We start from the raw sequence: 26595 nt of genomic DNA, 5'->3' as shown, positions 1-26595 counted from the left end.
GGGTGGGAATGAGGAAGAATTTGGAAGATCTGGGTGCTACTTTTCTCCACATTGAATCCTTGGCCCTAGGGCGTTTGCTGGTGCTATTCAGTAAAAAACAGCGTGATGACCACATTATGAGGCGATGTAGTATAATAGAAAGTACCTGAACTTTGCAATGAGGCGAAACTGAGTTAAAATTCCAGTGATCTCAGAAGAAGGTGGGGAGACAGCAACAAAGGGAAAAGGAAGAGAGTATACAGATTGCTTTGTTTCCTTTCACCCCACCTCCTTCTTGCTTATTTTGGCCCACTAGCCTGTACATCAAGGCTTATCTACCCCAGACACTCAGATGACCATCTATTTGGATATGTGGAATTGTAGAATCCTAGAATTATAAAATGTTAGGAATAGAAAGATGAAGCAGCTGGCTTCAAGAATACCTGTGATTTGCTCCAAATTAGTCGTCTAGTTCATTTAGTGGCAAAATGAATAGGTATTTAAATTCTCAGCCCAGATTTTTTCCCCTACATACCAAAATTTAAACCCGAAAAAGCAACATAATTAAGTAACTGAAGGGGGATTTACACTTTATAATTTTCCATAAAAGCAGATTTCCATGAACTCCTGTTAACAAGCTCTATTGTCCAAGTATGCTATTGATTCAGAATTCAGCATGAAGAAATACTAAATTATACCATTCTTTTGCCAGAAAGATTAATAATAAATCTGGTGGATGAGAGTAAGAACAGTCCCTGCTCACTCACCTAGGCATAAGTGATTGGAGAAGGAGTTGGACGTGGTCATATCAGAGTCCTAAGCAATAATATTACCTTTCTCTTCTCTCTCTGTGGCTACCAAAAGAAATGTTATTTCTTTGACCTCTTTCTTCAAAGTTTCTACTTTTAAATCTTTTCCAAACAATGCGTAAATGAATGCATGAATTAACAAATGAAGGAATGAACAAAGACAATGGATAATTATTCCAAGACTCTAGAGAGGCAGCAATGTAGAGTGATTAAGAGCATAGACTCTGAAGCCAAATTGTCTGGGTTCAAATACCAGCTACACGAATTATTAAATGTATAACCTTGGCCAAGTTACTCAACCTCTAGGTCCTCTGTTTCCTTATCTGTAAAGTGGAGATAGAAATTGTACACACATCCTAGACCCGTTGTGAAGATTAAATGAGGTTAGAGTCCTGGAAGGAGGTTAGCCAAATGGATAAGCGTGCTATTGTATTATTGCTCTGTTATTATTGCAGGGTTAATGGAAATACTTGTTTCTGGCCACTGTGTTGTAAGCTAAGAACAGCCAAAATGCTAGGCAAAGTTCAGTAGATAGGAAAGAGCCAGGAGTTCCCAAGGAAAGCTGCTTGAACCAAAAGCCAACCCAAGAGAAATGACATCGGCTTTAATTTTACGAGTTACAAAGGTCTTTTCTCTTTAGTTCCTTTCCTTATTCAAGAAATAGATGGGAGCTGATACAGCAGGACAGATGGGAGGGAATGGGTAAGATGACATAGAAGAAAGCAGCTACAATAAAAATGCCTTAGAAGTTTTTCAGTTCTTAATTACTGAGTCTACCATTCATGAGGAACTTTTTAAGAGTCTCAAAGCTATTAAAATGGTAATTAGGTCCCAAGAAAACAAGAACCAATTCAATTACATGCTGGATGCTTTTAAAATTGAAAGCCCTCTATTAAGAGGGTTTTAAATGAGGCACAGTTATAATTACAGGTCCATGACCAACCTTAAAGCCAAAGTGTAGGTTCCTGGCTGACGCTGGCTCTCCCGAATGAGGTAGCTCCCCTCAGCTACACTCAAGAGCTGGTCTGCTGCTTCTCGGGAGATCATGCCATGAAACCTAAGAAACAAAGTCAATTCAGAAACTGCATGCTTTCCACCTTTTTCAATAAAACAAGATAAAACAAAACCTCCCACCTTCTCTTGTTGATTTCTAGACAAAATACTGCCATAAAATTGAAGGGGAGCAGTTGGGTTTAACTATGCTTGTGTTTCTCTGGGCCTGGCCCGGGGCCAGCTTCTCTGTGGTGACAAGAACAGCACCGAAGTAGCTCTCCAATCCATTTAACAATCACGGAATCAGAATTCACATCCATCTACCGAAGACCAACCACCTGTCTCAAGAGGACAATTCCCTTCTTATGTAGCTGCCTGACCATATGGACATGCTAAAAAACACTCAGCAATGTGTCCCACTTCCCTTCTTCACACCAGTGGCATTGCTCCAAAAATTTTGGCTCCGAGTCTAAGTTGGCAATTTTCCAGGTACCCTGGGTTGCCCTTAATTGGCATGATTGCTCAATAATGTGCAGAATCTGCATCCCTGCATACTCAAGCCAAAAGCAAACAACTGTAATACTTGCTTTCACTCCCTGCTAAAACCCTATTTTTGATTAACAGAGAAAAAAGGAGGAAGAAGAGTAAACAAAAATAACACACTCCTTATACAAACACAGTAGAGTCAACCTATAACATTCTGACATAAAACACTGAAAAATTAAAAAACAGCCGTGGTAACTAATGATTAATATTAAAAATATAAAACCACCTTATATTCGTATGGTGATGTACAGTTTATAAAGAACTTACACAAATATTATGTCCTTTCATTAACTCAAAGAAAACTGCATTGAACAACTGCTCACATGAGACCGTAGCTTTTAAAGGTACAAAAAACCCAACAGTCCCTTGAATTTGGAATGATATTTTGAAAAGGCCCTGAAATAGCACCTTAATAATTTAAGAACTTTACAAGGGCTCAAGTGGCAAGTTTTTGAAATTTTTCTCATGGGAAAGGTTCGGTCTTTCTCAATTTAAGTCTTAAAGCAGTTTGTAGTACATACGCTCAAATCATGACAATTAGAACAAGGAGGTTTAACAATGGGCTCCTAGAATTTCTTATCTCCTTAAATTCCTCAATCTTTCAAAATCAGGTCCACTCTGATTCTGTAGGAGTAAGAAGACAGTAACCTATCTGTGGTAATAACACATATATTAGATTAGTATATTGGTATATTATTTTAAGTTTACATGACACCAACTAATAAAGTTAGTAAAATTTAATATCTCCTTGTTTCTAAAAACCCAATTAATTCAGAAGAAAATCTCATTCAAGGAAATCAATTTTGGAACACAACTTGATGATGGTATTTAAAGACTCTTAAAACTATTCATACCAGCTGACCCAAAATTTCCGCCCCAGAAAAAGATTAATGCACTAAGGTATTTCTTACGGTGTTACTTTTAATACTATCGTTTAAAGTCAACCTATATGCCAAAAGCAGAGAAATGACTAAATTATGGTATAACCATAAAGAACACCAGTGGCTCCCCTCAACTCCTAAGCACCTAGGTTCTACTCATAAGAGTCCTGGAAACTTAAACAGAATTTTAGATAATTTAAAAATATTTGTTATATACATTATTGTTTATCTGATATGATCTTCAGCCATGAAAAACAAATGATTTTATTTGGGGAATGATGGGATTATAGGTGATTTTTATTCTTTTCCTCGAAGGGTTATATTTCTATTTTTTAAAAATAATCAGAAGAATTAAGGACTTTAAAAATTATTACATTTTTCATAAAATAGAAAAATGCTCATTATTAATATTAAATGGAAAAGTCAGGCTATAAAAAGTATATGTATAATAACTCAATTTTGTAAAAACCATTAAGAAAATAGATCTTCAGAAGATAAAATTTCAAACTGTTAACATTAGTTATTTCTGGGTAGCATGAATTTACTTACAGAAAATTTGGAAAATAAACGTATAAATGTAGAATAAACCACCATACCTTACTACATGCATACATGTATGTATATGTATCTATATGCTTAATAAACACATACAATCAAATATATACTTTTCCTCATATATATACATCTAGCATTATTTATTTACATATATGGCTTGCACCTTTTAACATTATCACGTACACATTTTCCCATGCTATTTTCTTCTCTACACTTATCTTTATTTTCTATATTTTCACCAACTACAACAATTACATTTACAATCAGAAAAATAATTTAACTCATTCAAACTTGAATACCTCCTTCCTCTTGCTTTTATTTTTTTACTAAAAGCATCCATTTACCTGTCTCTCTTATACATTCCAATCTACAAAATGTTTTCTGATAATCCATACTTACTCTCTTCCGTAATACTTTGGTCTATTTTCTACCTATTGGGAAAGAGAAAAAAGGACATTTGTGAAAATGGAAATGTTCAGAACATAACTCAACATTCTGAATATGTGACAAACTAAAGCATATATTAAGAAAAAGAATTAGAATAAGATTAGAAAAATCAGAGTCTGGGGTCCCAGTCCTATCAGCAGATTGACTGTGCCATTTGGACTGGTCACTTCATCTCTCAGACCTTTTTCTTATCTATAAAACACTGTGTGTGTAAAAAGAGTCAGACTAAATTATCTTTCATTTCTAGGATTTTATGAATCTGAAAAAATACTTACATCACTTTATCCAAAAGGTAAAATGAAACATCCAAAAACTTAATGCCACGATTGTGTCAGAACAGATTGTGGCTTTCTCTCCCATCCTCTCCCTTCCTGTTACACCATATTCTCCATTCTGTTAACATCTCCATATAATCTTGCCCTTCTGTTCTCCCATCAGCTCTTCCCTCACCACAGTTTATCTCCCCTAGCTTTTCATGGCTGGTGTGCTCATTGTACCTAAAGAAAGGTCCAGGAGAATAGATTCTAAGGAATTTTTACTAGGGTAGACTTAAAATATTTGCCCTGTTCATTCAAGAAACATTTATTTAGTGGCAAATAAGTGATAAGCATTGTCCTACCTGTAATATGACAAAAAGTCATTACTCTTTTGAGACTTTCTAATGATGACAGACAATAAATAAGTTTAAAGAAATAAAACAAACGAACACAAATAAGTGCTGTAATGAAAATAAGAATGAGTAACAGAAAAGTGAGGACTAACGAGGTATTTAAGTTGGATGGTCAGGAAAGACCTCTCTGAGACGACATTTAAACTGGGTCCTGACGGGAATGGAATAAGCTTTCCCGAGGAGGTACCTGGGTGACACCATGGACTACATTTATTGAGTTTGTGCTATAATTACATTTGGAGATCACTTAATCCTCACAACGAGATGAATTATTCTACTGCATCCTCATTAAGATAGTATTATCATTCTCATTTTATTGATGAAGAAAACTGAGAATCAGAGAGGTTAGAGAACTTGTTCAAGGTTTCTTGGTAGAGCCTAAGGTAAAACTGGGATTCTTATTCAGGAATAGCAAGAAGGGCCCAAACCCTTTGTCTATTTGACACTGACTCATCTGAATTAGTTAAATATGGCAGTTCCCAAAGCTAAACTCAAAGTCTATCCTTTCAGTGACTGTCTTCCCTTCACCTCTACACAGAGCCTGACTACCAAGTCTAGGTTACCTATCCACAGGTCATCAAGGTCTGGTACTGCTTCAGCAAACTTGAGATATTTATTCGTCTTGAATAAATAAATTTTGTATTTCAATGAAATGCATGATATATAGCATACACTGCTGGCTTATGTAGCCCAGATCATTGTCTTTGAGCTATTTTGGAACTCTGTAAGACGTAGGTAACTCACACACACACACACACACACACACACACACACACACACACACACACACACACACACACACACACACACACACACACACACACACTTTTCCTGTGTGGTAGTGGTTTTACTGACTTCTTCCCTACCCCTTTTCAGGGGAAAAACAGGTTTTGTCTTTAACTACAATTCATCTCAACATTCCTTGAATTCCTATAAATATACGCTATTTTGACTTTTCCCTTTGAACTGATTATTAACATCTGCCTGGTTCCCTCATATCACATGAGAAAATACATTTTTATGGCGGGGGCGGCTGCGTCGAGTCTTCGTTGCAGCTCACGGGCTTCTCTCTTGTTGTGGTGAGAAAATACAGTTTTAACACATGTTCATCTTCATTTCTGTAGGAGAGAGACGATTTTACCTCTTCCTGAACGTTATATTTAAATAATACTTTACCCTTCAGGAATCTTCTGTTGTCTGCTGAGGTTGTAGTCAGGTTATTTATATTCTCAAAGTAAATTCCACCTGATTTGGTCTTATTGCATAATTTCTCTGCTCATAAAACTCAGTGTACTAAAAATATACCAGCTGGTCCCTATAGCTACAGAGGATGGCTATTCTATTTTTAGGTCCAGAGCTTATTAGAATAGGGTCATGCATCTACTTTTGTTTGAAAGCAAACTTTTGCTTTTGAGAAAAAAATTCAATGTTTAGGTCTTAAATAATTAATTTACTGTTCTACAGTATTATATGGTGAAATGTTATCCAGAAGAACAATTTTGCAGTGTCTATTCAAACTAAAAATGTGCAAACCCTCAGTATTTACCGTACAGGAACACTCGCACATGTACACATGAAAACATATATAAGAATGTTCACTGAAGCACTGTTCAGTCATTTTAAAAATGGAAGTAAATATATACCAATAGGGGAATAACTAAAGTGCTTTATAGTATAAATAACATGCATGGTTTTAAGGAATGATGTAGAACTACAGGAACTAACATGAAGAGGTCACCAAGACAAACTATTGAATAGTATAGTTATAAGCTATAAAATAAGTAATACAGTACAACACCACTTAGGAAAAGCACATGCACATGCAATAATATATATTTATAGCATAGAGAGATATCTGGAAAAATATATACCAAATTCAAATGGTACCTATAGGAAGCTGGGAGGCAACTGAACTGAGGGGCCCAAGGGAATAGCAAAAAAGGGACTTTAGTAGTGTCTGTAAAAAAAATTTTTTAATAAAGAACGTCACCTTTAAAAAAACAGAAATCAAGATTAACTTCCATACAACCTAACAGTGGAATCTCAGACACATTAGAATGGGGGCCCCCAACATTTTGAGAAGACGAGATCATGGTCTTTCCGTCAAATCACGAGATCTTTGCAGGTGGTTGAAGGTAAAATACTTTATCAGGCCTATGTGACTGAGGTAAAAAGAGGAAAGTTCTTGAATACACTCTACTCATTGATGAAAATCCCGGACAAGTAGTGAAGGCTGAGGGGCTGGTGGTGGTCCCAAGTGGTGTGGCAGCCCAATGGTGTTGAAACTGAGCAGGGCCCTCCCAGGTACAACAGCTTCTCCATAACCCCCATTTCTTGTTTGTAGAAAAAGGCTTCAGTCTCCCCTTTCCTGAGTTCCAAGGAACAGACTCAAACAGTTACTAATTAGGGATGTGAAGAAATGCAGAGGAAAAGCAGTCAACAAACATAGTTCAGCAATAGAGTCCTAGTTCCTCCTCAAAGGATATACACAACAATCTGACATATATTTTTGAGTTGTTCTGCAGGAACTAAGACCCATACACAGATGGAGGATGGTGACTATGTGCTGACCACAAGCATGCAGACCCTAGACTGACTGGAATCAGAGGGTTGATGATTAAAATTCTTGAAACATCACCCCATGACCTCACCACCAGCCAATCAGAAGAAAGCCATGCACCCTGCAGCACTCACCCAAAATGCTGCCTTTAAAATCCTTTCCCTGAAAGCCATCAGCGAGTTCGGTTCTTTTGACCATGAGGTGCCCGTTCTATTTGCTTAGCCATGCAATAAACGTTGTACTTCTCTTTACCACAACCCAGTGTCAATAAGTTGGCTTTGCTATGTGGGTGAGTGGACCCAAGTTTGGTTCAGTAATAGTGTTACAACCCAAGACAAATACTGATTATTTATTTGATACTCCTGCATTAGTCCACAATATGTTTCCACTGATTACCTAAGTAATCATCTTGATGACATAATTGATTTTGGCCTTATACTGCTGAATAATTATATTCCTTTAGGCAAAAGAATCTTGAATTAAAAGAAATTAAGTAAACACTGTTGATTAATACAGTACTGTTACAATAAGCAGTAAGTCCAAAATAAAATTCACACACCAATTATATCTTTTCTGCATTTTTATAACGGGAATGTCAAACAAAACTCAAATTTAAAATAATTCTTTTTTTCTCATATCTAGATAGTGAAGGGGATCAGAATATGCCACCCCAAGATATGCCTCTTTAGCATAAGAATTATTTTGAGCTGAAGGCAATTAAGAAAGAGCAAACACAGGAGGAGCAATCTGCCCTCCACATTTCGGCCTAGAAGTAGGGCATAGATTTAATTTCCCCTTGTAAAGGTGTCCTCCTCTCCCAAAGCAGAAGGAGGAGAACAGAAGGACTTGAGAGACACCCAAGAAGACTTGAATCTACATAATAACCCTTACTAAACAACCCTTATTTACTATACATTTCCTAATCACCTTCCCACAATTTACCACCTCCCTCAGAAGCCTAGACTCCCTTTTCCTTTGTCTCTTGTGCACACTTTAACACCCTTTATTAAAATGGCATAAAAGCCCCTGGGTGTAACTGCCTCTTTGGGGCTTTTATTTACCTGCTGTGAGCCCCTCCTTACCCAAATGCACATGAAATAAATCTTTTCTCCTGTTAATGTCTCTTTTGTAAGTTTAATTTGTAGGCCCCAGCCACTAAACTTAAGAGGGTAGAGAAGTTTCTCCTCCCCAACTACAGCATTTGGATGTCTTAGATATCATTATTTAAGAACTGACTTGGAATAGTCTTTTCAAAATCACAGACAGTGCAGCATTACACTAATAATCAAAATAAAGGATTAGTCAGTAATATAACCACCTTACAACCAATTTGAAATTGATTCAATTGAAATCATACAAATAATGATTATGAATTATCACAAATTATCACAAAAAATTATCACAAATTTGTGATATCACAAATTATCACAAATTATCACAAATACATCAAACTGGGAATTTAAATGTTATATGCAATAATAAAACTATGCTATGTGCATATAAACATTAATACGCTTATTTCTAAGTTTTTAAAGTGCATAATAAGTCAATGAACTTTTTTCAGACTAAAACTGGTTGAAGTCAATATGACTAAGTAAGACATGATTTTACATTAGTACTTGTGCTGAATTATATGCTTTGCTTTCTCTAATTTTCTATATTTAGTAGGTAACATTTCTTTTATGATAGCATATCATGGGTAGAAAAAATGGGAAATGAGGAGAACAAAAAATTCCTAAATAAAAATAAAAGGTGACAAGCCTCTTAGATAGCCTAATCCACCAGAGGGCAGACAGCAGAAGAAAGAAGAACTACAGTCCTGCAGCCTGTGGAACAAAAACCACATTCAGAGAAAGACAGACAAGATGAAAAGGCAGAGGGCTATGTACCAGATGAAGGAACAAGATACAACCCCAGAAAAACAACTAAATGAAGTGGAGATAGGCAACCTTCCAGAAAAAGAAATCAGAATAATGATAGTGAAGATGATCCAGGACCTCGGAAAAAGAATGGAGGCAAAGATCAAGGAGATGCAAGAAATGTTTAACAAAGACCTAGAAGAATTAAAGAACAAACAAACAGAGATGAACATTACAATAATTGAAATGAAAACTACACTAGAAGGAATCAATAGCAGAATAACTGAGGCAGAAGAACTGATAAGTGACCTGGAAGACAGAATGATGGAATTCACTGCTGTGGAACAGAATAAAGAAAAAAGAATGAAAAGAAATGAAGACAGCCTAAGAGACCTCTGGGACAACATTAAACGCAACAACATTCGCATTATACGGGTCCCAGAAGAAGAGAGAGAGAAAGGACCCGAGAAAATATCTGAAGAGATTATAGTCGAAAACTTCCCTAACATGGGAAAGGAAATAGCCACCCAAGTCCAGGAAGCACAGAGAGTCCCATACAGGATAAACCCAAGGAGAAACACGCTAAGACACATAGTAATCAAATTGGCAAAAATTAAAGACAAAGAAAAATTATTGAAAGCAGCAAGGGAAAAATGACAAAGAACATACAAGGGAACTCCCATAAGGTTAACAGCTGATTTGTCAGCAGAAACTCTACAAGCCAGAAGGGACTGGCATGATATACTTAAAGTGATGAAAGGGAAGAAGCTACAACCAAGATAACTCTACCTGGCAAGGATCTCATTTAGATTCGATGGAGAAATCAAAAGCTTTACAGACAAGCAAAAGCTAAGAAAATTCAGCACCACCAAAGCAGCTCTACAACAAATCCTAAAGGAACTTCTCTAACTGGGAAACACAAGAGAAGAAAAGAACCTACAAAAACAAACCCAAAACAATTAAGAAAACGGTCAAAGGAACATACATATCAATAATTATCTTAAACGTGAATGGATTAAATGCTCCAACCAAAAGACACAGGCTTGCTGAATGGATACAAAAACAAGACCCATATATATGCTGTCTACAAGAGACCCACTTCAGACCTAGGGACACATACAGACTGCAAGTCCGGGGATGGAAAAAGATATTCCATGCAAATGGAAATCAAAAGAAAGCTGGAGTAGCAATACTCATATCAGATAAAATAAACTTTAAAATAAAGACTGTAAGGGCTTCCCTGGTGGCGCAGTGGTTGAGAGTCCGCCTGCCGATGCAGGGGACACAGGTTCGTGCCCTGGTCCGGGAAGATCCCACATGCCACGGAGCGGCTGGGCCCGTAAGCCCTGACCGCTGAGCCTGCGTGTCCGGAGCCTGTGCTCCACAACGGGAGAGGCCACAACAGTGAGAGGCCCGTATACTGCAAAAAAATAATAATAAAAATAAAGGCTGTTACAAGAGACAAGGAAGGACACTGCATAATGATCAAGGGATCAATCCAAGAAGAAGATATAACAATTATAAATATATATGCACCCAACATAGGAGCACCTCAATACATAAGGCAACTGCTAACACCTATAAAAGAGGAAATCAACAGTAACAATAATAGTGGGGGACTTTAACACCTCACTTACACCAATGGACAGATCACCCAAAATGCAAATAAATAAGGAAACAGAAACTTTAAACGACACAGTAGACCAGATAGATTTAATTGATATTTATAGGACATTACATCCAAAAACAGCAGATTACACTTTCTTCTCAAGTGCGCATGGAACATTCTCCAGGATATGTCATATCTTGGGTCACAAATCAAGCCTCAGTAAATTTAAGAAAATTGCAATCACATCAAGCATCCTTTCTGACCACAACGCTATGAGATCAGAAATGAATTAAAGGGAAAAAAACGTAAAAGACACAAACACATGGAGGCTAAACAATACGTTACTAAATAATCAAGAGATCACTGAAGAAACCAAAGAGGAAATCAAAAAATACCTAGAGACAAATGACAATGAAAACACGACGATCCTAAACCTACGGGATGCAGCAAAAGCAGTTCGAGGGTGGGATAGGAAAGGTGGGAGGGAGGGAGACGCAAGAGGGAAGAGATATGGGAACATATGTATATGTATAACTGATTCACTTTGTTATAAAGCAGAAACTAACACACCATTGTAAAGCAATTATACTCCAATAAAGATGTAAAAAAAAAAAAAAAAGCAGTTCTAAGAGGCAAGTTTATAGCTATACAAGCCTACCTCAAGAAACAAGAAAAATCTCAAATAAACAATCTAACCTTACACCTAAAGGAACTAGAGAAAGATAAACAAACAAAACCCAAAGTTAGCAGAAGGAAAGAAATCATAAAGATCAGAGCACAAATAAATGAAACAGAAACAAAGAAAACAATAGCAAAAATCAATAAAACTAAAAGCTGGTTCTTTGAGAAGATAAACAAAATTGATAAAACATTTGCCAGACTCATTAAGAAAAAGAGCGAGAGGACTCAAATCAATAAAATTAGAAATGAAAAAGGAGAAGTTACAACAGACACCGCAGAAATATAAAGCATCTTAAGAGACTACTACAAGCAACTCTGTGCCAATAAAATGGACAACCTGGAAGAAATGGACAAATTCTTAGAAAGGCATAAGCTTCCAAGACTGAACCAGGAAGAAATAGAAAATACGAACAGACCAATCACGAGTAATGAAATTGAAACTGTGATTAAAAATCTTCCAACAAACAAAAGTCCAAGACCAGATGGCTTCACAGATGAATTCTATCAAACATTTAGAGAAGAGCTAACACCCATCCTTCTCAAACTCTTCCAAAAAATTGCAGAGGAAGGAGCACTCACAAACTCATTCTAGGAGGCCACCATCACCCTGATACCAAAACCAGACAAAGACACTACCAAAAAAGAAAATTACAGACCAATATCACTCATGAATATAGATGCAAAAATCCTCAACAAAATACTAGCAAACAGAATCCAACAACACATTAAAAGGATCATACACCATGATCAAGTGGGATTTATCCCACGGATGCAAGGATTCTTCAATATACGCAAAGTCAATCAATGTGATACACGATATTTACAAACTGAAGAATAAAAACCGTATGATCATCTCAATAGATGCAGAAAAAGCTTTTGACAAAATCCAACACCCATTTATGATAAAAACTCTCCAGAAAGTGGGCATAGAGGGAACCTACCTCAACATACTAAAGGCCATATACGGCGAACCCACAGCAAACATCATTCTCAATGGTGAAAAACTCTGTCCACTAATGTGGACACTCTCACCACTATTATTCAACATAGTTTTGGAAATCATAGCCACGGCAGTCAGAGAAGAAAAAGAAATAAAAGGAATAAAAATTGGAAAAGAAAAAGTAAAACTGTCACTGTTTGAAGATGACATGATACTATACCTAGAGAATCTTAAAGATGCCACCAGAAAACTCCTAGAGCTAATCAATGAATTTGGTAAAGTTGCAGGATACAAAATTAATGCACAGAAATCTCTTGCATTCCTATACACTAATGATGAAAAATCTGAAAGAGAAATTAAGGAAACACTCCCATTTACCATTGCAACAAAAAGAATAAAATACCTAGGAATAAACCTACCTAGGAAAACAAAAGATCGGTATGCAGAAAACTATAAGACACTGATGAAAGAAATCAAAGATGATACCAACAGATGGAGAGATATACCATGTTCTTGGATTGGAAGAATCAATATTGTGAAACTGACTACACTACGCAAAACAATCTACAGATGCAATGCAACCCCTATCAAATTACCAATGGCATTTTTTACAGAACTAGAACAAAAAATCTTAAAATTTGTACGGAGACACTAAAGACCCCGAATAGCCAAAGCAGTCTTGAGGGAAAAAAGACAGGGCTGGAGGAATCAGACTCCCTGACTTCAGACTATACTACAAAGCTACAGTAATCAAGATAATATGGTACTGGCACAAAAACAGAAACATAGATCAATGGAACAAGATAGAAAGCTCAGAGATAAACCCACACACCTATGGTCAACTAATCTATGACAAAGGAGGCAAGGATATACAATGGAGAAAAGACAGCCTCTTCAATAAGTGGTGCTTGGAAAACTGGACAGCTACATGTAAAAGAATGAAATTAGAACACTCCCTAACAACATACACTAAAATAAACTCAAAATGGATCGAGACCTAAATGTAAGACCAGATACTATAAAACTCTTAGAGGAAACCATAGGAAGAACACTCTTTTGACATAAATCACAGCAAGATCTGTTTTGATCCACCTCCTAGAGTAATGGAAATAAAAACAAAAATAAACAAATGGGACCTAATGAAACTTCAAAGCTTTTGCACAGCAAAGGAAACCATAAACAAGACAAAACGACAACCCTCAGAATGGGAGAAAATATTTGCAAAAGAATCAATGGACAGAAGATTAATCTCCAAAATACATAAACAGCTTATGTAGCTCAATATTAAAAAAAACAAACAACTCAATCCAAAAATGGGCAGAAGACCTAAATAGACATTTCTCCAAAGACATACAGATGGCCAAGAAGCATATGAAAAGCTGCTCAACATCACTAATTATTAGAGAAATGCAAATCAAAACTACAATAAGGTATCACCTCACACCAGTTAGAATGGGCATCATCAGAAAATCTACAAACAACAAATGCTAGAGAGGGTATGGAGAAAAGGGAACCCTCTTGCACTGTTGGTGGGAATGTAATTTGATACAGCCACTATGGAGAACAGTATGGAGTTTCCTTAAAAAAAAAAACTAAAAATAGAATTATCATATGATCCAGCAATCCCACTACTGGGCATATACCCAGAGAAAACCATAATTCAAAAAGACACATGCACCCCAATGGTCACTGCAGCACTATTTACAACAGCCAGGACATGGAAGCAACCTAAATGCCCATCGACAGATGAATGGATAAAGAAGATGTGGTACATATATACAATGGAATATTACTCAGCCATAAAAAGGAATGAAATTGGGCCATTTGTTGAGACATGGATAGATCTAGAGACTGTCATACAGAGTGAAGTAAGTCAGAAAGAGAAAAACAAATATCATATATTAACGCATATATGCGGAACCTAGAAAAATGGTACAGATGAACCGGTTGGCAGGGCAGAAATTGAGACACAGATATAGAGAACAAACGTATGGACACCAAGGGGGGAAAGCGGCAGGGGGGTGGGGGTGGGATGAATTGGGAGATTGGGATTAACATGTATACACTGATGTGTATAAAACTGATGACTAATAAGGACCTGCTGTATTTTAAAAAAAAGTGCCTTCTTGATAAAATGTTTAAAATAAAAAAAAAAATTAAAAATAAAATTAGTAACATGAAACACTTTATAATTAGAGACGAGACTGCCTACAAAAGCCTTTTGATTCAGAAAGATCTTTGATTTAAGAGCATCTTGAAGTGAACACAGATAACTTTTAATACAGAAACAAGATAAGGCAGAGATTATTTTAATGATGTAGTTTCATGATAGATTATCTTTCTGTAATACTAATCACAGAATTGCTTTAAAGCACTGCAACAGTTATGGATCTCCCCAAATGCTTGGCAGGATGCCTTTGTGCACTCATTTACTAAAGATGGCTTTTGGACCTTAAAGCGTCCTTCAGAAACATTAATTTCTAGTTATTTTAAATAACTCTCTTAGAAGAGTCTGCTGTCTTTCACCAGTATTCTTATCAAATAAAATAAAATGTAAAGTTAAGTTTATCTAAGAGGCCAGGAACAGAACAGAATTAAATGAACTGGCACTAGAAGAGGGGAAAGGAAACAGGAAAAGACCCAGTTTCAGACAAGTGATTATGATTCAGGTCTTTGCCAACTCTCTCAATAACGTATTTGGTTGTGATTGGTATGTCTATTCTGGAAAACAATGCTTATGAGTAACTCATTTTGTAGCTTGAGAAGAGAAATTTAGCTGCAGCGTCAAGTTTCTGAAGGTTGAAGTTTAAGTTTCCTAAGGTTGTTATGTGGGGAAGGATTTGACTGATTCTGCAAAAGTCCAAGGACAAAACTAGAATTGAAACTAGAAGGTTCAGAGAGAGAGCATTTAATACAGCTGAAGAACAAACCTTCTTTCAGCTAGAGCTCTTTGAAGCCAGAATGGCTACAACGAAGTCATTAATTCCCCCGGAAGGCACAAAGCTATCTCAGAGATACGGTATAGATGTTGGACTGGATGGTCTCTTAAAACATCCTATGATTCTACTGAAACAGGACCTTTGACAAACTATTGGTATTCAAGCTTCTAAACTTGTCCTATACAAATCATAGCCCTCAATACATGATAGTTGACAATTTTGACAGTTCTCTGAAACAGAGAAAATGGTGGATCATCATAGTGAACTAAGACATGATTAAGAAATGTAATGGAGGGCTTCCCCGGTGGCGCAGTGGTTGAGAGTCCGCCTGCCGATGCATGGGACACGGGTTCGTGTCCCGGTCCGGGAGGATCCCACATGCCGCGGAGCGGCTGGGCCCATGAGCCATGGACACTGAGCCTGCGCGTCCGGAGCCTGTGGTCCGCAATGGGAGAGGCCACAACAGTGAGAGGCCCGCGTACCGCAAAAGCAAACAAACAAACAAAAAAGAAATGTAATGGAAAAACACGAGTCCATTTCTACTAATCGTCTCTCTTTATGCCCATGAATAAAGAGCTCATCTTAGTTCAAAGATGAATATTTGAGAGGATGAGTAAAGTGAAGTCATCAGAACCTGTACGGGTGGAAAATGACAAGCATTTCTAGCAGACAAGGATAAATGAAGAAGAAAAACTTCAATTTGCTAATAAGCAGATAAAGTAGTAGCACAAGTAACTACCTAAAGCAAAATCAGCAATGTAGAAGCTTAGTTGAACAATCTCTCCTCAAAAACTCCTTGGAACTTTCTTTTTAACTCTCTCAGGAATAACTCAAAAGTCAAATTTATTTGTCAAAACATCTTCAAGATGTTATTTTTTGCAATATCATAACTAAAGATTTGCAGTGCTAAACATATACCAGTCTCAGCAGCAGTGGGCAACACAGTAGAATCTTCAAAGATGAGTAAAGGGCCAAATGGAGTCTGGTCTCTGTGCTGCCTCAGTACCTAGCTGGTGATGACTCACCTGTGGGAGGGCTGAGTACTCCAGGTCTCCCTCCAGGAGATTACTCCATACCAGGGCATGCACGAAGTATCCTCTTTTTTCAAAGATTTTAAAGAAAAGTGTGCTGACTTAACATCTCTGTAGGTCAGAATCATTTGTGGGCTTCCTATACATACAGATTTCTGAGCTCCGTTACCAAAGATCATACTTCAAAAGGTCTGAGAAGGGGCCTGAACATATGTATGTTTTTAAAGGATCTAGAGGTGATTCTGATGCCCTTCCAGGACTGAGAAGGAGTGGTTAAGGAGGTAGGTGCGGGGGGGGGGGGGAGGTAATCTCGGGACTTCCCTGGTGGCGCAGTGGTTAAGAATCTGCCTGCCAATGCAGGGGACATGGGTTTGAGTACTGGTCCGGGATGATCCCACATGCCTCGGAGCAACTAAGCCCATGCGCCACAACTACTGAGCCCGCATGCCACAACTACTGAGCCCTCGTGCTGAAACTACTGAAGCCTGTGTGCCTAGAGCCCGTGCTTCGCAACAAGAGAAGCCACCACAATGAGAAGTCCGCACACCGCGATGAAGAGTAGCCTCTCGCTCACTGCAACTAGAGAAAGTCTGTACGCAGCAACGAAGACCCAATGCAGCCAAAAATAAATAAAAGGTAATGTCATGAAATCCCTGCCTAATTTTGTAAATTCATTCCTTTGTGACTAACTATGTGCTTTCAGAGTTACTTAATGTTTTTTTAAACCAGATGTCACAATAACAAAATCCATTTCAACATTTTTTTAAACAATGAAGACGCAATTCTTTTCAACAGTATATCATAAGAAAGTTACCACGACTTTATATTACCTAATATATAGTCCACATTCAAATTTCTCCAACTGTACCCAGAATGCGTAGCTTTAAAAAAAAAAAACATATATATATGTATAAAACCAGGACTCTATCGAGGTGCATGCATTGCATTTGGTTGGCATGCCTCTTTAGTCTCCTTTACTTTAGAATGGTCCCACAACTGTTATTTCTTTTATGAAAATGAAATTATTTAAAAGCCCAGAACAGTTGTCTTACAGAATGTACACATTCTGGATTGGTCTGACTTATACTTCATAAACAGATTTAAGTTAAACATTTTAGGCAGAAATACTACATAAATGATGTTGTGTATGTTTCATTGCATCATTTAGGAGACGCGTGTCAGTCTGTCCCATTGCAGGTAATGCTAAATTTGATCACCTGACTAAAGGTGTGACTGTTAGACTTCTCCACTATAAAGATGAAAATATTTTTCTCTTTGCAGTTCATAAATAATCAAGACCATGTGATTATTCTGTTTACCTACAACCTTTTATTCAATGCTTTAACGTCTAGTGGTGATCCTTGCCTGACTCAATTATCAGTGCAAATCATTATCATTCTTTCTACATTTTTAGGCACTAGTGCTGGAAAGAACAACTTTCTCCCCTTTCTTTTCCTTCTTTGTATTGGGATAGGTTTTTTTTGTAAGTATCATTATAGACTTACACATTCTTTTTTCATTCAATGTGTTGTAATTCATTACTATCATTATTCTTTTTGATGTCAAATGGTCCGAAATTTTGCTTTTGGGAACTCTTCAAGTGGGCTCCTATGTGTTTTTGACACATCCTCATCCATTTTTGAGCCCTTCTTGCTTTCTGACATAAGATGTTCCTGGACCTCTCTGCCCCATATTCTACAATCAGGAATTTCTCTAAGGAGCACTGGCTCCTTTTAGTAGCAAACAGTATTTGGAAACTAAAATTTGGACACTGGGTTTATTCGTTCTTACTGGGGCATCACTGCTTCTAAGCCCTTTCCATAAACTGAGATGGAAAATACATTTTTAAAAATCTATGATGTCATAGGTATTTATTAATACCTCCAATTCAAATTCAATACCACAGTGTGCCTCTCAATTTCCCCTATTCCATATTAATATCTTCTAAAAACCTTGGTTCCCTAAAATTCAATATAATTACTTATTTGCTCTATCCTATAACAAAATAACTGCAGAATTTCTAAACAAGTACCACTAACAACAACAAATCTAATAACTATAGTTAAAAGATCTTTTTGTAGGTTATGGATCTTAGAATATTTCCCTCTATATTTGTATAGCCAAAATAATATGTTTAAAAACTACTTAAATTAATTTTGAGTGATTATGTTATGAATTTGTTAGGTTCATTTGTTTCTATTTGTATTCAATTTTAGGGTTTTTAAAATCATTTTTATTTAATTTGGTTATTTGAATATGTGAAACACTTGCATAGTTCAAAAGTCAAAACTATATAAAAACACACCCTCAGAGGAATCTCACTTCCATCCTTATCCCCTCTATATTGATCCTCACCTACTCCTTATGGAAAACTATTTCACTCGTATCTGGGTTAACTCTCCTGTGTTTCTCTTTTGCAAAAATAAGCTTTTTCTCTTATTTTCCCTTCTTTATTACTAAAAAGGGACCATAATTACTATATATACATTTTGCATATGGAAATCATTCCATATCAGCTCATAGAAATCTTCCTTCTTCTTTTTAGTATTATAATTTATTCAATCAGTCGCCTATGAGCATTTAGATTTTTTCCAATATTCTGCTATTACAAATAATCCTACAATGAAAAACTTTGAGAGCATGCTATTCCATATTTGTACAGGCAATTCATCAGAGTAAATCTCTAGGATTTGGACTGGTAGGTCAAAGGGTAAATGCAGATGTTAGATATTACAAAACTCTCATAAAGTTGTAGCATTTCACATTCCCATCAGCAATATATGCGTGCCTATTTCCTCACAGGTTTACCAGCTAAGGGGTATATTCTATGTTTTTGAACTTTTGCCAATCTGAAAAGTGAAAATTTTCACTGTGTATTTTAATTTGCATTTCTATTATTAATGAAGTTGAACATCCTTTCATATACTGTCATGTCATATATGTCATATCTCTTTTGGTGAACTGTCCATGATTTTGCTTTTGACTTTTTAAAATCATGATTTAGATCTTTTTTTAATGGAAAAATTACTTCAATAATGCTACAATGATGCCTTCAAACTCTGTTTTAAAAAGTAAAGAATAAAACACTAAAAAATGGAAGAATGTAAAAATTCACTGAAAAGAATACTAACGTCACTTAAAACTATAATGTCTTATTCTATCCTGTGTTCCAAACAGTCCATTAAAAAGTGGTAGTTATTTCAAGTGAGAAGAATGTTAAGAAAAATGCATTCAAGTTACAATTTTATGATGCTAAGTAGCATCAAAAGTTAATCCCACAAATAACCATGTCACTGAGGAAGGTCAAAGTTTGGGAAACAAATGATTGAGAGACATTTCGTTGTAATGGTTTCATTACACCCACCTCATTAGTACAGGTAATTCTCCGAGGATGAGGGGCTTCTTGTTGCAGTTGATATACTGGGAAGTTAGAAAATAAAACATGTCAGTTTCCCTTATGTAGAGCATCTGAATATATTAGGAATCAAAACCTGCCTGCTTTTTTATGTTCATAAGAAAACTGTGGTACAGTCCTATTTGTTATTAAATTAAATTTTGCTATGAAGCAAAGAACGTAAACCAAACTAAATTTAGTGAAAGCCCAGGAGCAAACACAAATAAGAAAATCATAATCCACAGAAGTGTTATAACAAATCAGTATTGGATATCTGGCTCTGTTCTCCATAATCTGGGCATTTAGTTTCCCCAATTTTTGTGGATATATTACATAAAGCATGCCTCTGCTATAAACAAATACTAGTTGTATATTTTAAAAGTACATTATTAAGTGTCAAACTTGAAACTAAAATTAGGATTTATAGGCTAGATGTAACACATACACTGTTTTTCTCCCCTATTTATATTGTGAACATCTATCTTCAAAGATAATCTCCCCTAGAAACAAAATTTCTGAGCCAAAGTTACCACCACTTATTCAACTAGGGTAAATGCAGCAAAAGAGAGAATTCAGACACTTAAATAGCTTGCCAGAGGATAATTTTTAGGGTATCTGAAAATGGATTGGTGAAAATTATACCAATACCATGTCCTTCTAAGACTCACTTCAGGCTTCTTGACTTAAAGAAAAAAATGAATAGAACGTGTAGTTATCAGAGAAAGTGTGTTTATGTAGGTCTGAGTTTATCTCTTGGAGAAAATCTGTTTTCTATTTCTACACATATAATCACATATAATTGAATTTAATACTGTATTTAAATACATAGACATTTGGTCAATATAACATCAAACTACCCAGCATCTGGGGTTGTCAGACAATGTATGGCTCACATTTCAACTGTCATTATATAGACTCCACCTCTGATCATATTCATTCATATATAGTATAGGGACATATATAAACATATACAATTAGACTATGTATATGTATATGTGTATATACATACACTAAATACACTGAGAACATACACAGACACACATCACTGTTCTGTATTGCTATGTAATGGCAACAGAGTATTGCAGTTGCAAATCTGAATTCCTGAACCAGACCACCTGGGGTCTGAACACTGGGGCTCTTGCCTCTAACAATGCATACTGAGCCTCGGCTTTCATCATTTGAAAATGGGGATAAAAATAGTTTCTACTTCATAGATTACTGAAAGGATTAAATACTATATGTGAAAGACTTAAAATAGTCCCCAGCACATGGTAAACACTCAATAAAGACTAGCTATTCTTATATGTAGGTGACTGATACTAATACATAAAATTCTTTACAATGATATTTGGGTACCAGGATGCATCCACAGTTCATCACCAAAACATAACAACATGGTAATGCTATAATTTAAAAGGTGCTAAGAAGATACAGCTTTACTGTTTAAGAATCAAAAAATAAACAAAACACTTCTCATTTAATAATGTTTGGAATCTACTGAGAGAAATGTATTCCTTTGCCTTATCCTCCTGGTTGCAAAAATCCCTACAAGACGTAACATATTAAAATAGTTTTAGATACCCATATTTTACTGTGAGAGTTAGTTTTTCAAAAATACTACTGTGAATATATTTGTATGGATTAAAGAGATGATATGAAGGGAATAATTTTGAGATGGGGAAGGGAAGAAAGAAAGCACTGAAACTAAATTTGTCTGGCCCTGACAGGGAGAGCACATGTGTACCACTCAGAGATATTTGTAAATCTCCATCCTCCCAAGAGAAGCAAATCATGATATGCAAAAAGGTCCATGCTTCAGGTCCATTCCTCCCTGTTGGTAACGTAACTCTAAGACGTGAAAATCCAGTTCACATTTCTGTTTTGACCAGCAATTCTCAAAAGATCAATTGTTTCCCTTTGTCAAGCAAATGCTTTGGAAAGTAGGGTCACCTATAGAAACTGAATTATGAAAACTGAATGGTGGTCAAGAAGGACATTAAAAGTTACTACAGAAAGTAAAATGTTGATTTTGATTCAAAGCACAAATACTGTAGTATCTGGTTATCACCAATAATGCATTTACCTATTCAGCAAGCAAATATTAAGATAAGCCAGTATGAAAAAAAGAGTGAAATATCATCACGTGAGAATTTCACCCTTTGTTTTAATCAGAGTTTCAACGAGTATAGTTCTATTTCATGGAGAGGAGTAATTTTTAGACAAATGCCTCCTTATTGGCTACCAATGGTGAGTTTATCTTTAAGACTCACTTTTAATAAAAATATATATAAAGGGAGGGCCTTTGGATATTGTATAACTGAATATAACATGAATTCAGGGAATACCCATCAAAAGGATCATTAAAAAATCATACATTGTAATAAAGAGTAATTAATTCAGGCCCTTCTCAATTTATAGTTTTTTTGTCATTTAAACCAGAACTCAGCTGAAAATTTAAATTGCACAATCATTAAATGATTCACCAAAAATTAATAGCTAACTTCAAGATGAGAAGACATATAATTAAAGTACTCAACATTTTTCAATCACCTTAGAAGTGTCAATGTTTATGCACTTATTAATGAAATTCTCAGTATCTAGAGACAATACATTGTTAATCAAGTTCAGAGATCACAAGTTGGTATCTTGAGGTCAAAACTGGCTCACATGTGTTGTTTGGTTTGCTGTTTTCCAAATTCAAATTTGTTTTTAACATTTAAAAATTAAGAGATTTAACAACAAAAGCAAAAGAGAATTCCAGCTTCTCTTGAAAACTTAGAAGATGTGACAGCACTGGACTCAGAGTGTTAGATACCCACAGTAAAGGGGAGCTAACTATGAGCTACTCCCTATGTACAGGGCATCCTCTCTCTGCTTTCTCACAGTCCCCACCTGCCTCACTTGTCTCATTTATTACATGTTTGGCCCCTGGTTTAATTCAAGCAATACATATTTGAAAAGCAACAAAACTGTACTTGTCTTAAAAGAGTTCTCAACTTAGAATCTTGCTAATTCTATTTAATTATTGGTTTCAACTTGTAAGGTTTTAGAATTATGTTTTCACAAGCTCAACTAAACCAAAATCAGAAAGCACAAGAGAGGCATGGGTAAAATAAGTTTCTTATAGAATCACAGTGAAAATAAGTTTCTCATAGAATCACACTGTGAAAAGCTGTTCAGACCCCAACAAGCTAAAGACAGAAAAAAAAAAATCCTTAACATGCTGCAACTTTTGACATGAAAATGTAACTGTCCCCTTCAGTTTTACAGATGTAGTACAGAATAGAAGTGAACAATCAGAACATTCTGAATAGCTTTCATTCTGCTTGTATCTCCTTATGTGGACTGACATACCTGATTTTTTAAAAATCTCAATCCATTTAGATTTTATCACCATTTTGAGGAGTATTTTAATTACAAAAATTTAAGTCACAATACAGAGAAGATGACGAATGCATTATGGTTTGTCAGTCCCAAAGACGATCAAACAGAATTTGTTAACTATCAACTCTGATCAAGGCATATATAGGAATTAAACAAAATGTCATGGCTCAATTATAGAGGGTACTGGGCAGGGCCTACTACTCCAGTAACTTAAAATTTCAGTCACTATTGATGAAATACAGGTGTCACAGGTTTGTCAGTTTAAAAATTTTTTCCTATTAAAACGTACAGACTCTGGGACAGATGAACTTCATTAATGAAGATGAATTTTATTAATAAATACCTTACTGGAGATTATTTACCGCTAGCTAGACATAAAACTATAAAACTGACTGAGTGGTAAAGGCAAAACAAACAAAAAGAAAAAAGAATCCAACCTCAAAAAAAAATTCAATCCCAATTTTTTCTAGGATCAGAATTTTGACAAACACATTTAACAATCTAAATGATCATCGCAACAATTATTTCAATGTGACAATGTAACTTTTACATGTTTTCTCATTAGTTAAAATTTGCACATATACAAATTCTTAGGAGACAACATCATGATGTCATAAGGAAATTTCACATGACCAGTTTTAAATATGGACCTTTCTGCGTGGCTTTAGCACAGTTTAATAATAAAATTTCACTGAACTGGAAGTTTTTGCCTTTGATGGTCAGAAAATAAAGTCTATTCTAATAATTTCCTCCCTGTTTCTACTGTTAAAATGATGGGGGGTGGCAGTGTTCTTCAGGCACTGAAGTCACTAAAAGAAACTATAAAACTCAGTATTATCACCAAAAAAAAAAGAAATATGCCATTTTTAAGACAAATGGTAGCTACTATAAGACATAGGAAGATACAGAAAATACAAATTGCATACACCACATTTAGTAATCAATATTCTTCGGGGGAAAAATCACCACCATGATTCAATAACAGTCTGAGGTTTTATAAATGCTCTTACATTAAAATGTGCAAGGCACAAATCAGAGCAAAGAGAATAAAGGTAAACTGAAAACCAGAAAATGCAGAGAAGAATTTTAAACAGGCTTCCCGCCAATGAGGTTATGAGACAAAATCTTTGAGAGGTAAAGATCATCAGTCATTTTTATACATTCTTTGAACTATACTCCCCAGAATCAAAACAGAAGCAGCAGGGGTGGGGGAAAACGCATCTATGGCAATATTTTTAGAGACTGTTCATATTTTGCTTACTATAATTAGCCCCCAGTGGCAACCTATTACAATAAACTCTCTGTTGCTCTGGGAACATAAAACCAAGTAAGAATCTGAATTGCTGCTCTTTCAGTCAGCAGATTTCAGCAACTTACAAATATCAAAATTCAGAATAACTCAACATTTACAAAGATGGTAATAATCTGTATTTAAAGTACAGGTTTTTTAGGTTGCTTATTTGACTCTACAGACAACAAACAAAAGTTTACAGTACTGGTTTCTGCAACAGTGCATTCATGGATTTTTAAAAAACAACTCTGATTATATTAACCCTATTTCCATTTTTTAAAATTCTGAAGTAGCTTTTACTTGATGCAATAATATTCTCTAGGCAACAAGGAAGGGGAAATAAAGGACTAAGAACCTAGACTCTTCAGAAAAAAATCTGTATTCTAATGCCAAGTTTAAAGAACAATATAGATTCAGTGTCTCTCTTTTATATTTTGGAAGGCAATTCCTAAAAAAGAAGACCACTTTTTACTCATTCTTTCTAGTAAGATAGGCTCCTGACTTATCATTATTTATTTATTCCTTTTTTAATATAAAAAACAGGATCTAAGAATATTAGATTCCTTGAATTCTTAGTTAGCTTCTCCTTGCATTAGTTTTATCAGCCACTGTCAACAAGTGGTCTCAAGTTCCATAACACGGAATTCCATGCGAGTTCAGAGGGATGAGATGCATTCCTGACATGCAAACCATGACAGACTTTGTGGAAATGCTCCTATTTCCCCAGTTTCTTTTTCTGTGCTATTCACAAATTCTGTTGTGAATTAATTTTTCAATAATGGACACAAAATGGAATGACTCTTCATATCTAATGTTCCTGATATTTTTATATTACTTATAAAGCACTATAACCCACCCAATTTATTTGTATACTTACAGTAAGATTTCCAAACAGGAGGTCTATATTCATCTGTATCTGAAAGAATAAACATCAAATTAACATTATTGAATAGTTATATTTTAAATGAGATATTTTAATCATTAATTCATTTAGTACATATTTGTTGAGGTCTACTTGTTCTAGGCATCGTACTAGGCACTAAAGGGCATTCAAAGGTTTTTTAATCTTGCTCCTCCCTTCCTTGGAGGACAATTTCACAAAGATGTTCAAAGAAAGTTACTGTATTTATTCAACTGCTTATCACATAAAAACGTCACGCTTAATTTTTACTGCTGTCACTGAGGTAATATCAACAAGGTCTTTGGGCTTAATTCTATGATCATTCCACTGAAAGATCCCTGAAATCATTGGAACTTTTCTATATTTCCCTCCATCACATTTGGGGGAGTCCAGTGAAACTTTTACTAACATCAAGAGAGAAGAACAGCAAGGTACAGACCTTAGTCCTCATACATCCTGGACAATCAAAACCAGGAAATGAGCAGCACTTCAATGTAGGACAGTGTATCTAGAGAGCCACAAAGAACATGAGGTGAACATGTGCTCTCCAGGTCCATTTCCCCTCACTCTGCTTGAATGTGAGTTAGGAGACAGTGTGAAGAGGCAGTGGAGAGAGATGGAAATACAAGCACACGAGGGAGACGGGGGAAGTGGAGAAAGGAGAGGGGACAGCGTGGTCTGGCTTCTCATCTGTGAAGCACAGCTGAGGAATAATCTTGCCAGCACAAAGCCCTGCCTGCAAGGCCACGTACCCAAACCAGCAGACACAGCATTTTGGTGTGGGGAGGTGTGGCCAGACACATCACCTGGCTCTGCTGGCATCCAACAGAAACCCACTGAGGAATCTGATCCTAAAAATCGTGGTCTCCAAGGAGGCAAGAAAACTGGGAAGTTTACTGAGGAGGGTGATTTCTTGTATAGGTAGCTCACATTAAAATGGTCACAGACTCGAAACATTCAGCCCCCAACCCCCAACCTTTAAAATGCAATCTCACACTTCATTTATGATGTGTTATCATAAACCACACAAATACTTTGAGTCAGAGGGCTACAGTAAGACTACTGATGATGGGCAAAAGAACATAAAAGGGAAATTCTATGTCATGTAGAAATTGCTTGGCACCCA

General features: G+C 36.0%; 1 protein-coding gene across 1 annotated transcript in view; it reads right to left on the bottom strand.

The window, feature by feature from the left end:
• Positions 1 to 26595, bottom strand: part of CHN1 (chimerin 1) — a 176570-nt gene that overhangs the window by 106126 nt on the left and 43849 nt on the right. The window contains exons 2-5 of the mRNA XM_082658641.1: positions 25446 to 25484; positions 19864 to 19919; positions 4163 to 4194; positions 1732 to 1845 (exon numbers count right to left, since the gene is read on the bottom strand). Coding sequence (XP_082514767.1) covers positions 1732 to 1845; positions 4163 to 4194; positions 19864 to 19919; positions 25446 to 25484 — 241 coding nt within the window. The remainder of the gene's footprint in view (positions 1 to 1731; positions 1846 to 4162; positions 4195 to 19863; positions 19920 to 25445; positions 25485 to 26595) is intronic.

Source organism: Grampus griseus, assembly GCF_964374135.1.
Source record: "Grampus griseus genome assembly, chromosome: 7".
Taxonomy (NCBI): Eukaryota; Metazoa; Chordata; class Mammalia; order Artiodactyla; family Delphinidae; genus Grampus; species Grampus griseus.
This window is presented reverse-complemented; position numbering and strand designations above follow the sequence as displayed.